General features: G+C 35.7%; 2 protein-coding genes across 2 annotated transcripts in view; one reads left to right on the top strand and one right to left on the bottom strand.

Moving 5' to 3' along the window:
• LOC111869416 (probable glutamate receptor) overlaps positions 1-12,833 on the bottom strand; it is a 23,967-nt gene extending 11,134 nt beyond the window's left edge. Inside the window, exons 1-4 of the mRNA XM_023860933.2 lie at positions 12,804-12,833; positions 3,660-3,811; positions 1,858-2,045; positions 184-339 (exon numbers count right to left, since the gene is read on the bottom strand). Coding sequence (XP_023716701.2) covers positions 184-339; positions 1,858-2,045; positions 3,660-3,804 — 489 coding nt within the window. The 5' untranslated portion in view covers positions 3,805-3,811; positions 12,804-12,833. The remainder of the gene's footprint in view (positions 1-183; positions 340-1,857; positions 2,046-3,659; positions 3,812-12,803) is intronic.
• On the top strand, positions 9,414-11,414 carry LOC111869412 (mitochondrial fission process protein 1). The gene is made up of 3 exons (XM_023860923.2): positions 9,414-9,611; positions 10,850-10,977; positions 11,072-11,414. Exons 1-3 carry the CDS (start codon positions 9,566-9,568, stop codon positions 11,366-11,368), a joined length of 471 nt encoding a protein of 156 aa, XP_023716691.1. The 5' UTR covers positions 9,414-9,565; the 3' UTR covers positions 11,369-11,414.
• Positions 12,834-12,851: the final 18 nt, after the last annotated feature.

Genomic DNA, 12,851 nt, shown 5'->3' with positions numbered 1-12,851 from the left:
AGCTAGGAATAAGTGCTGATTTAACTAATGCTGGTGTGGGGGGGGGCTCAGATTTCGCAACATGTCACAATATATATCAAGCCCATTTAAATATTATCTTTCAAATTACACAGTCCCCCAAGTTTTCCAACCTCATATATATGCTACAAGATTTTTTTTTTTGAGTGAATAAACCATTCAAACCTGAATATTTTCTTCCTTGTCATGAATTGCAATGAAGACATTGCTGTAAAGACTGATGTTGAGGTGAGTGAGATTGTGCAACAGCTGAGGTGAAAGTGAACTGGAAGTTAAGAACAGCCAGAAATTCCTTCTGCTAAACTGCCCTTCCAGAGAACACTGGAAATAAATTTGATTAGTTTAGAACCGCCTGTTTGGGAGATGGAAAACATCATATTGTTGATATTCTAATCCCTTGGCTCCCAAATCTACCAAAGTTCCATTAAATCAGAGAGACAGTTATTATATGGAGAGATTTTGATTGTGAACATGAAAGAATCTACTGTAATTCTATGAACTGATTTGTCAGTTGTTTTTTATTTTATTTCAGACAGTTATTCAAAGAAACAGACAGTCTTAAATTTACGACATTTATACTTCCTCTTCTGCACACATGAACTCTTAATTTCATTCATGTTCATGTAGGTAGTTCCATACAGTGTGCAAGGTGAATGTAAGCACTATGATTGTATTCAATTCTATAATATATGATAGCAGTAAAATGTAAAGTTGTCCCTGCACCTAAGCACCATACCAAATGAGCATATATGGAGCATGGAGGTAAATTTCCACACATTCTTAACCTCAGAACTTGAAAGAGTCAAACTGTCAGCATCATATTCTGACTGCTTTATTCTCGGGAACATCTCACAGATGGGTTGGCAGGTCCCAGTATTCGACTGAATATTGTGGCAAAGAGAAAGATCATTGCTGCTGCAAGAACTGAGTTTTGGACATCCAGCCTGAAGCCAGCATGAGTTTTAAATAAGCAGATTGAAGTAATACAGTAACACATGCCTTGTCTGTGGAGACAACCAGTTCAACTATCAGACATGTGACCACATATCCCAATTGAAAGTGTCATGGATTTCCTTAGTCATTACATGTCAACTCTGGAAAGTAGGCCAAATTACTTTTTCCCCAATCCCTTCCATTCACCATATATACCTTGCAGTCAATACTGTGTCTTTAAGTAACTGATAAGTAAAGCTAATTCTAAAGAAAATATGTACCATAATATTTAATTTTTCAGAGTGAAAGTGAAAAAGAGTGAAGTTCAATATCATCCCCACATCCATATTCCCAGACATAATTTGCTGAGACAGTTTTCTTCTATGTTGTTTGGGTGTTTTACTTGCTCACGATATACACAAGTTCCCAAATAAGGCAACAGTCTTTCCACCCTCAAACCCATGAATAATGTGAGGCTTTTGCAGCCAGTCTTTGTTATTTAGTCCTTATTCTTGGGCTTGAGCTTTATTGGCTGCTGAGATGTTATCTTGAAGGAGAATGACAGTGGCTATGAACGCTGAGAACTCCTGAGCAATCACTGCACCTCGGCTTTATTTGTGTTCACAATTTTTATTTATTTAAAATGAAGTGTTGCTCTTCATTATACGTTCTATGCCACTGACCATTCTCTTTCCTCCTATGAACCCAACTTGCCTGAAGTGTTGTTAAAAATTTGAATTATTAATTTCAAGCTTATATTTAATTAAATTTAAGAAATTAAATATTCCTGAGCAGCTATTGCAAAATGTCAGCAATGTTTCAAAATGCAAGGAGGAAGAGAAGAGATAAGCATCAAAAAATCTCTGTAACCCACTTAAGAACATTAGCACAAAGAATATTGAGCACCTGTTTAAGGAATTTCTGATGCTGTGCGGATGCAGTGTATCGCAGGACAAGAAGTGGAGTCTTGCCAGCACTGTCTGGGAGTGGCTGACAAGAGGTCCATACCTGGGTAGAGGTGACCAGAATTCGCAGATATATCAATGACATGAACTTGACAAACTGGTATTCTTTCAGTGACACATTCCACCAATCTGCAGAACACAAGACTCAATAAGGATTTCTGTCTTCATATTATTTGGTTCCTATGCAGATCTGCTTTAGTGCCAAAGTAACACTTTTGAATTCAAATATGCACACACCAAACATCTCCAAATTAGTTTGAACTAAAGCTATGAATTCTGTATACATGCATGTACTAGTAAAATATATGCTGATTTTTGTGACTGATTATATGTAAAGGTTAAAAAAGGTAAAGTTGTCCCTATGCTTCATTAATTAAGCACTATGCCATGAAGACATATGGAGAGTGGAGGTATGGCTCCACTTTTCTTGACCTCAGCAATAGTTGGAGGTGAGTTCTTAGAAACACACCCCTGTTGCTTTACCATTCAGGGGAAGAGCCCCTTGTACCCATTGGATAGGAGGCTGGGTGGGCCCCAGAGTCAGTCTGGACACTGTGGAGAAGAGAAAAATCATTGCCTGAAATTGAACCTGGGCCATCCAGCCTGTAGCCTATCACTATATTCACTGAGCTATGCCAGCTCCTCATTGATTATATTGTAACAAAAAATGGCAAAACCAATCTGTTTCTTTTTATTATTCATGCCAAAAATTGCTACTTTTCTCAGGCACTGTCCAAAAAAACAAGGATTCATATAGCAACTATTTTGCTCCCTATACTATTGTGAGACATAGTTTCTCATACTCCAAATTGAACATAAATTTTAAGTATCTGAAAGCAAAATGGTAACAACCTATGGGAGAAGAAAGAAGCTGAGAACAGAGAAGTCATTTAAGGCTGCCTATCCTTGTACTGTGAAGATTTTATGCTGATTTAGTAAGTATTCCCATCAGAACAATACTTAAAATAGGTAACAGCTACTGCCTCTACTTCTCCATGATTCACAGCAATGCTCCCTTATCCATTTGCACAAATCTCATAACAGATGTATCAGAAAACCAATGCCAATATGCATGGCACACATATTTATCTCATAAAATTTTTTAAATGTGTATTGGAATTTTTCATAGTTCAACTTATTCTCCTTGTGTAGTTTACTGACACATTCCATTAGTATCTGAGACGGTACTTACATGTGTCATGATTCTACCCCTTTGAAGTATGTCTTCTAAATAACAGTTAAAGATCAAGTTCCTACATCACAAGAATCATACTGCATCTCCATTACAAAGACTGACTGGTTAGTGCAGTTACAGGAAATGATCTCTATTTATTCTGAGAATTATATGAAACACATAAATGCACTGTGTTGGCAAAATGCAGAGCTCTTCAGTGTTAAAACAGATAGTACTTACCATAACGCTTTAAGAGGGTAAAAGGACCATAAACCACTGTAACACTTGAAGTGTATGTATGTTTCACAGATGAAGATAGGTAAGAATAAGCCATAAGCGTGAACTTCAAAAGGGAGTTTGTTTTGAAAAATCTGTCAATGGAAATTGTATCTTAATGTATGCATCAAAAGTAATTTGTGTTTTGTAATGTGTATATTTTGGTAACTTTATCGCTATACGTTTTATCTCTATCAACATTTTGTTATAACATTATCCCCAACATTTCAGGGAGGATTTCAGTCCATTATCCCCCTGTAAATACAGCCCTGAAGAATAGCAATATTACAAACCTGTAATGTCAAAAAGTATCATACTGCTGCATAGCTGCTGGTGGCAAAAGGCTTGAAGAAACATAAGCTGTTTGTCACTTGATAATGCACTGCCAGCCAACACAAGTGGAACCAATGTCAGCAGACACACAATTACACATTTCATGATGCTTCTGAAAAGTGATATGTTATCCAAGCATGACTATATCTCCAACTGCAACTGATGTCTTAACCTATCTTCACAGACTTTTATTTTAGCACTGGAGAATTTTTAATTAAAGCTTTCTTTGCCTTTGTTATATTGAAATTACCATAATTTGTTTTGTATTCTATTTTAGCCAGTTTGGTGTTTATCCTGACATACTCAAGAAACTGTCACCCATATTAGAAATCCATACCACTGTGTCTTGACTTCCTCTAGAAATATCACATTACTTTAATCACTGGACACTATCTATCTCAATTTTTGAAATTAATATTAAATGACTGTCATATGAAAGAATTTATAAGGTTGACATGTTATTACTTTGTGAATATTTTAGCAAAACTTTATATAACTAAAGAAATTAATATACACGTAATGAAAATATATGCACTTATGTCCATAACCGAAAGAAAATGGTCACATTATTTACTACACAGTAGCAAAAATAATAATCAATAAATAAAACAGTTTCTTGTGAATTTCATGTAGTGGAATTTAAAACCCCTGCCATTTATTTTATTAACAATTACAGAATATAAATGTTTGAACAAGGGATTACTTAAAAGTAGTCCATAGCTGAACTTTTCACCATCAGTAACTGACATCTTCCAAAAAAATGAACTGATGTCACTTCAAACCTTGCATATATGCACTTTCACCATCAGTAACTGACATCTAACAAGAAATTGATGTCAGTTCAAACCTTGCATATATACACTATAGCAGGACCTGATTAGAAATTCATTTTATGAAATGAAAGGCTTGTTATCCCAATAGGAATCTGATGTGTCATGTCTTACATGATGGAAATGAACATAGGAAAAATTATTTTGTATAAGCAGTGCTTAAATGAATGCCCTAGGAGTCTCATTTCCCGTGCATAATTTACAAAATGTTTTTAACATCCGCAAAAACATAATGAACGAATCTGCACTGAGTGGGGGAGGGGGCTAAACTAAAAGTGGCAGGTCTGCTAATTTACCCATCTGATTCTTAGGATGTGGTGATAGATGATTAAAGGAAAAATGACAAGGTGAATGTATATACAAAATTGATTTATATGAGAGTGTATATTCTTATGTTATCCATTGCTTAATTTCAGTAAAGGATGATATCTGTTACCTTCCCCTCCAACAATTTACCCTACTATTGTGTGTACTTCCTCTCCCACAAAGGAAGAGCATGTTTGATACCTGTGAGTTCACTGAGAACACCCATGAAAATTCTTGATTTTAAGACCAAATTGTTTATCTGAAAGGTGGTATGGTTGATTGAAAAATACAGAATTTGAAGGTATACAGAGAATATTTGAGGTAAAGCTCATTACATTCTTAAACTTTAAACAGAATGAATGTTAGTAGTCAGCTTCATATTACATCCGAACCATCTTTAACTCTGTAGTAGCTGCCTCCTGTTCTTATTTGGTGCTCTGATTTCAAACATTTCAGTTTTTTATGTCTCTGAGTATACTTAAAAGACCACAAAGAATCAATTCTGTTGCTTTACTTTTACAGAAATTACCATACCTCCTTCCTCCTGTAATATGCTGATGATGGACAGACAGGCATACAAAAGAGAACCATAAGCCCTTTCACATTTTGGAGTTTCAAATAGAGAATCTGTCAGCATTCCATCACTGCTCTATTTTCAATAACTGTCCTGATGTCCCTTTCAAATCTCTTTTTTAAGTGGCATGTCATCAATGGGAATATCAACAGATGTATACATCATTAAGGGCCTTGATATTTAATGAGGATTTTGGGTCATCATCTGATGGCTGATTAGGGTATTTGCTAGTACTGGCATATTTGCATTATTGAAATAGCAGACAAATTTCAATAATCGTTAACTTCGTGTATATATTTTATTTCACGAGTTCCCTAAAGCAAGCCATTCAGAGAACATGGCTAGAATTCAGACTCGACAGTTATTCTGCATTCAAACCCAGATACTTTTGAACCTTATAGGGTTTCTTGTAATATTTTTTGTTACCACCATTCAGAATTTCAAATTGTTATGACATAATTCTACATAATGGACAATCAACACTATATGAAATATCAACATTTAGCAGTCATGTATCAGACAACTTTTTGATCCTCTCTGGCCTCAAGCACCCAGTAGTCTGTTTTCCTCGGTTCCATATCTATATGAAATAAAAGTTAAGTTTGTTCCATTTGCTTTATAAGCTGTGGCTGAAGACATAGGAGGATTACTGGCCACATCTTTGTATGGCTTAGCAACCGTCTAGGAAGACTTATGGCCCCACAGGAGATTGTTCCTTATTTTTGAATTGTGAAGGGAGGTATCAAAATGACACTGTAAGCCCTTGATTTGTACTTTTAACATGGTGTTGTCATTTTTTAGATGGGCAACCTCATCAGACAACTCACTAACCACTGCTGTGAAGACCTTAACCATCTTCATGGTGGACAGACTATTCAGGTAAACAGTTTTAATTTGGACACTTAAAGAGTCCTTGTTTCATAGTGATTGCAGCAGAATGGCCAAGAAACAAACCATTGTGAGACAGGTAGGAAGCAGAGCTCTGCTTACTGCCCACTTTTCTTGTTTTCTTGCTTGCTTGCTTACCCTTCCACCCTGAAGATGGTGATATTTTTCTACAAGTTGATGGACGACTGTCACAAGACTATGTGGCATTATATTGTAGAAGACTGAACTCTTCAGATTGTACTTCATTGTCAGATCAGCTGATACTTCTGTAAGGCAGTCTTGGCTCAGTTTCCAAAGTAGGTGATAGTGATGATGAACAAAGTGAAATTGAAGGTGAAGTCAGACTCTTAGTTCTGATAGTTTTGTCCAGTCAAATTATGCTGCTGTCAGCAGTTCTGATGGTGGCCAAAAGAATTTCTCACTTGATCTACAATTAACCTTTAAACGCCAGACTTCGAAATAGTGGTAAACTTGAGCTGGCCGGAGCTTATTTAAATGCCCTCTGCTGGTGCTCCTTTAAATGCCCGTTGCTCCCTTGCGTTTAAATGTCCGTTCCTGTTAGGCGGTTAATCAATTTTAAGCGTTGTGTTTAAAAATGCTGTATCTAGCACAATTTTTATGATAAATGGATGGTATTAACTTTGTTTATATCAGCAAAGAACATAGTGTCGCATATTATAACGGAAGATTTGAAATTTTTAATACAAAGTGTTATACTCTATTTTCAATTTTTTGTGTTTTAATTTTGATGCGTACTGCAAATATTGTTTCCCAGTTCTTCACAGAGTTGTTCTGCATTATAAATTCATTTCTGTTTGTAACACTTGACAAATTTTAGCAGTCCCTGGTGTCATAAAACAGATGGAAGCAATAAAATCATTTGGTCTTCTGCTAGCACTGCTTACACCCTTCGGATTTTCGAATCTTTGACTGAAGGTCAGAAGAATGAAAGAATGGCTATTCAAGAGAAAGCTAGAGGGGTCCCTTCTTCAGTGCTAAAACCTTCCGTTAGATCTGCAAAAGCTTATTGTCCCTTCTATTTGAATGAACAGACAGCTGCATCGTGGCTGAGATACAGAGCGCGATCTGTTTTGTCTGCGTTCGTAGTGAAATTGAATACGGTAGTTTTATTTGAAACTGTATATACATCAAGCAGGTAACAACAAAAAAGCTATGTACATCAAATTTTACAATATATTTTTAACATACCTATCTGCAGAATCTGCAATAAAATTACTGGATCGTGGACAAGTTTTGGCATAACTCATACGTATATTTTTATTTGCTGTTGTTCAGTTAGGTATTATTTTAATTCCTCTATTAGGGTTTTACTCAAGTCTGTCTGGTAATTACTACATTTGAAAATAAATATTTAGGAATGTGCATGCGCTTCCACTAGCGGAGTTTAAATGCCTGACTGGACAAAACGGGGTACTTTGGCCACGACGACCTTACTCATGACTGGCACAAACTGGGCACTTCGGCACTTAAAGGTTAAACAGCATTTATTGTATATAACTCACAGAAGAACAATTCACATGTTCCCAGACTTTAATTCAAAAGGCAATTGGAAAATAAATACTGACATTACACATGGATATCATAGCAGAAAAGTGTGGGCTCATAAGTGCTTCATCTTGCATTAGAGACATTCTTGGAATGGAAGAACTTCAAGTGGACGAATAACTTCTGAAAAGCAAAATATGTTGCATATTAATCCACCAAAGAGGCTGGTCTAAAGGTAATGTTGTAGACTCATATTCAGGAGGTGGTCAGTTCTCAGACAGGATATTGGCTATGTAAGATTTGAGGATATTGGCTAGATGACAGGTTTTTTGTGGGTTTTCCCACCCCTTCAGGCAAATGCTAGGATAGTACCTCAATCAGAACACAACCTCTACTTTCCAAATCCTTTCCAGTTCATCTATCATCCTACTATCCATCACTGTAAAGTTTCAATACTAAAGGCATTGTTAAATACTCCACAAAAAGAAAATTATATATTGATTCAAAAGATAAGGAAAAGTACGTACTGATATATGCAGACAATATGTGTGCTAGGAATGTATAGTAAATGTGTCATCCATGTAACAAGGATATGTAACCATCAGGTTGACAGGAGCCTGAAACTGAATGACATTTGGACTGGTAATGCCTTAGAAGTGTGAGAATTAAGGACTTGCAATTTTGTTAAATTAATTCAAATATTTACATAGTTTTCATTTTACATGTTTAATGGACCTTTCTAGAGCACACAAATAATAAATATGACTTCAGTACCATATAAGGCTCAATATTTCAGATTTGTAAAAAGCCATTATACTTACGTCATACATTAATTCTACTTTATACATATAATCAGCACGGTTTTTGTCAAAACTGGATTTACCAGTATATATGTATGTACACACTGAAACTAGACATATCAGAGAATGCGCATATACATGTGCAAAACATCCATTTATACTGGTATATCTCGCATGTCCGAACTGTAGTGTTAAATGCAATATGTAAGAGGGCAGATATGTATGACATTATCCTAATTAATGTATTTTTATGAGCAAATATGCATCTGTCTCAGGCCAGAACCTGGGTAATAGTATCTCTCAACTACACCCCCAGTACATAAGTGTAAAAATTGGTGGTTCATTGAGCAACCATGGTGGTTTAAGGAGTTATAGAATAATTTAAATCCAAAGAATACCATATGAATATCGTTTGCATTCACTTAAGGGACTAAGGAAGCCTCCAGGGAAAATACGTCCTCATTCAAGATTTGAATTAGTTACTTCCGTAACTACTTTGTAGCAGAGTTTTCAGGAAATTTTCAGCTGGTTCACGTTTTTATGTCTGTGTTCTATCTTCTGTCATATAATGCTGTGTAGTCCGGCGAAAGTCAACCGACGTTTCGGAGGAACATGTCGCTTCCATCTCCATGGTTCAAGAGTAAGCCAAAAAAGAAACCAGCATGAAACAGGCCGCAAACCATTTACTTTCAATGTACCACACTATTTTACATATCAATATATAGGGAGCACTCCTCACAACTGTCACTGTGAGCGACTGTGAGAACATCAAATACCACAGATTTTTAGATAGTTGGTAGTCCTGCTAGACACAGCTTTGCACTGTAATGGCGGAAAACACGGTTTAAAAACAATTTGGAAAATTATTAGCACATTTAAGGAAAACAGCTGAAAAAAAGCAATTGCAAATAAATATTGCATTTTACTGTGGAAAAGTATAGGCTGGCAAGGTGGAAGAAGAAATGGCCGAGAGGGATATTTATAGGGACACTCCAGTGAGACTTTTGGGTATTTATAGCTGTGAAATATATTTCTTCGATATTATTTTATTGCCGTTATTTGTCATTTGATAGTTCGCTTGCGTACTAAAACCACGGAGTTTTTTTTTTCTTGTGTACAGTCCCATCATTTTTCGACAACTAGTGGAGTCAGGGATCCAGTGTGCGTCTCCCGACTTCTTAACCTTACCATTTTGTTTTTCGGGTACGGTTAAACAAGACATAAGAGTATCATAGTGGATTTGCTTTAATCTTTATAATGTGGGAGTGAGGGAGACGTGACCCTGCATGAAAGTCACCTCACATCTGTTTGACTTCGGCATGTTAATGTTTTTATTATTTGTAATTTTTAGTTACTGATACGAAATTACGCCACCGAATTAGAACCTGTGAATAACAACTTAAACCTATGTCGTTTCAGAAGCCTGTGATGCGATCTGGTTACATTGCACCAAAATATTTCTCTGAAATTTTCCATTGTCTGAAGTGGAGATTATACAGGCCCTCTTATTCATTTCTTATCTGAAGATGGTGACAGACCCAGCTTTTGAAGTACTATTTAAGACATTGGAACTGTTCAGTGAACATTCCACTTGGTATCTGCTTCTCCTAGTTCCTTGTTTGGCATATTCTTCAACCCAAAATATTGACACAACAGATTCCTCCAAAATGTGAGGCTGTCTTCAAACTACCCAGCTTTATGACACAGGACACTGTACTTTTCACCCTAACATCATTCATTCATTTTATTTTGTTCCGTACATCAAAATGCATTGATACAGGACATGCCCATCTTTATTATTATCATCGAAATACATTAATGCTTATGGTATATACATATTAGAAATATAGCTTATTCAATGCATTTGCTTATCAGTAGCAAATGTTATAGAATTGTTCATTGAGTTAATCTATTGAATAATAGCATGCCTTAATAGGAAAGTTCTTCAATACTTTTTTGAGCTGGTTGTTGTTTCCTATTTGCTTTGTGTTGTTAGGCAATTTGTTATAGAAGATAAACCTGCTGCTGACGATTTTCTGTTATAAAGCTCTAAATTATGTACATACTTACAATAGTCATTTTTATTACTTGTATGTATATACTTGTTTATGAGTGCAGTTACACTTTTCTTTTGCATATAAGCCAAATTTTAAATTATGTATCCAAATCATTTTAACACAGTTGAAGCTCCTAAAGGAAACTATACATACATTGTCAATAAATTATTCATTTCTTTTTCAATTTAGGGTATGCCAATGAAGTTGGAGAAGCATTTAGGCCCCAAATTCATGTCAACTGGGTGCGCCTTAGTTATGGCATTGCCAGTACGTATGTTTTGGCTGACACTGTGGACAAAACCTTTAAAATGAGCAAGGTTTGTGTTCATATTGGTTGTTGAAATCTGTGTTTTTGTCATGAATTATAATTTAAGGACATCTGTATTTTTCTTTTGTTTATTTATTTCACAGCGTCCATTTGTGAACAGCAGCACAAAATATCACCAGGTGTTCATTGCAGGAGTAGACACATTGATCTGGCAAAGTTTTGCTTCTGTGATTATCCCAGGCATCACCATCAACAGAATATGTGCATTGTCACTGTACACAATGAAACATACGACTAAGCTTCCATCTAAAACTCGTAAATGGCTAACTACGGCCATTGGTCTCGCATGTATTCCGTTTATAGTAAAACCAATTGATACATTTGTTGAGTTTGTAATGGATGAAACTTTCAGGAAGGCAGTAGGAACTGGTAAATATTAACCGTAACAGTATTAGTTGTATGTTATGAAACATTGTAAACGATTAGGTAAGGGAGCTTGTTAAATATTTGAAACAACGCTGGCATTATTTTTCTTCCTCAGATAATTAGAATTCACATTTGTTCAGGGCTTTGAGTTGAAATGTAATTCGTTAATATGTGAATATTGGTAAGATTGTTCATAAAAGTCTACAAAGAATGGCAGACTTATGGTGTATCAAATACCATATTTGCAGGGCCAGCTGAATCTCTGCTTTGATGACCGACAACATAGTACTCTCAGAAAGAAACACTAGCAGACAAATGTTAGGAGAGGAAAATAGGTCATATAGATGTTGGGGTGTTGCAAAGGATTGGCTTGTAGTATTACAATTTTATTTACCACCACAGCACTAATGACAGTGTAATAAATTGTGTTATAAAAAAAGAACAAAAATAGTTAAAGTGATATTTGCAGTTTTAACTGAAATATGAAATAAGCCATGCAGTCTTTGTATTGTGCATTCTTGCTTTAGAAGAGTTGATTAGATATGTTATAAGCCTGAATACTGTTGTGATTGTTGCACGAGGACAGAAGAATCAGTACAGTATTCAGTATTAGTACACTGCACTAAATTGTAATATTAGATATGGTATATTCTGTGCCCGTTATAAATGCATAGAAACAGTTTCAAAAATATCTCATAGGTAGGCCCCACACTGGCATGCATCAAGACATGATGTCTGTGACATGACACAAAGGAGCACAGTTGAAACAAATGAGATTATGAAAACTGCCACACACCGGTCTAAGTCATAATGCTAACGTCATGGCTCAGACCAGTGTGCGGCGGTTTTCATAATCTAATTCGTTTCAATTGTGCTCCTTTCTTTGTCATATCGCAGTCATTGTGCCTTGACTGTTACATGTCTTGACGCATGCCGGTGTGCAGCCTACCTTAGTGATACAATAATTGCTGAACATATGTACATATTAAATTTGGATTATAACTGAAGTTGGATGCCAAGGGTTTTAAATTCCAGAGCTTAATATTGGATGCTGCATGGCTCTTATCTTGTGTCTTGTTTAACTAAGAGAGAAACAGGGAAGACTCCAAAACATTCCAACAAAGGATAATAAATAACAGCAAACTGACAGATTCATAATTGTTTAATTTTACACAGGTTCATTTGTAAGGAAAAGATTCTTGTTGATGTTGACCACCATAATAGCTCAGGTCGTTATATATTTTTATGTGAAAATTGTGTTGTATAAAATGTTATATACATATTATATTCTAGATACTGTTGATTTATGTGAAAGTTGTACGAATTGTTAAATGCACAATGTATTCCAGATATTGTTGATGAATTGTTGATTTGTAAGAAAAAACTGGCAGCAATAAATATGATTTGTACATGACAGAAACCTTACTTTCATCCACAAAAGAAATATACCTTTCGCTCCGCAAATAGTACCAGAAGTAATAGTAGGCAGCCTAGGCA

This window comes from Cryptotermes secundus, unplaced genomic scaffold (genome assembly GCF_002891405.2).
Source record: "Cryptotermes secundus unplaced genomic scaffold, Csec_1.0 scaffold813, whole genome shotgun sequence".
NCBI classification, from domain to species: Eukaryota; Metazoa; Arthropoda; class Insecta; order Blattodea; family Kalotermitidae; genus Cryptotermes; species Cryptotermes secundus.
The sequence above is the reverse complement of the archived record's forward strand: the minus strand, read 5'-3'. Positions and strand labels throughout refer to the sequence as shown.

Excerpts from the sequence above, each read along its gene's own strand:
- LOC111869412 (XM_023860923.2), top strand. The coding sequence starts at position 9,566 with ATGGCCGAGAGGGATATTTATAGGGACACTCCAGTGAGACTTTTGG. Across the intron at positions 9,612-10,849 it reads CACTCCAGTGAGACTTTTGG|GGTATGCCAATGAAGTTGGA; the intron begins GTATTTATAGCT and ends TTTTCAATTTAG. Across the intron at positions 10,978-11,071 it reads AAACCTTTAAAATGAGCAAG|CGTCCATTTGTGAACAGCAG; the intron begins GTTTGTGTTCAT and ends TTTATTTCACAG.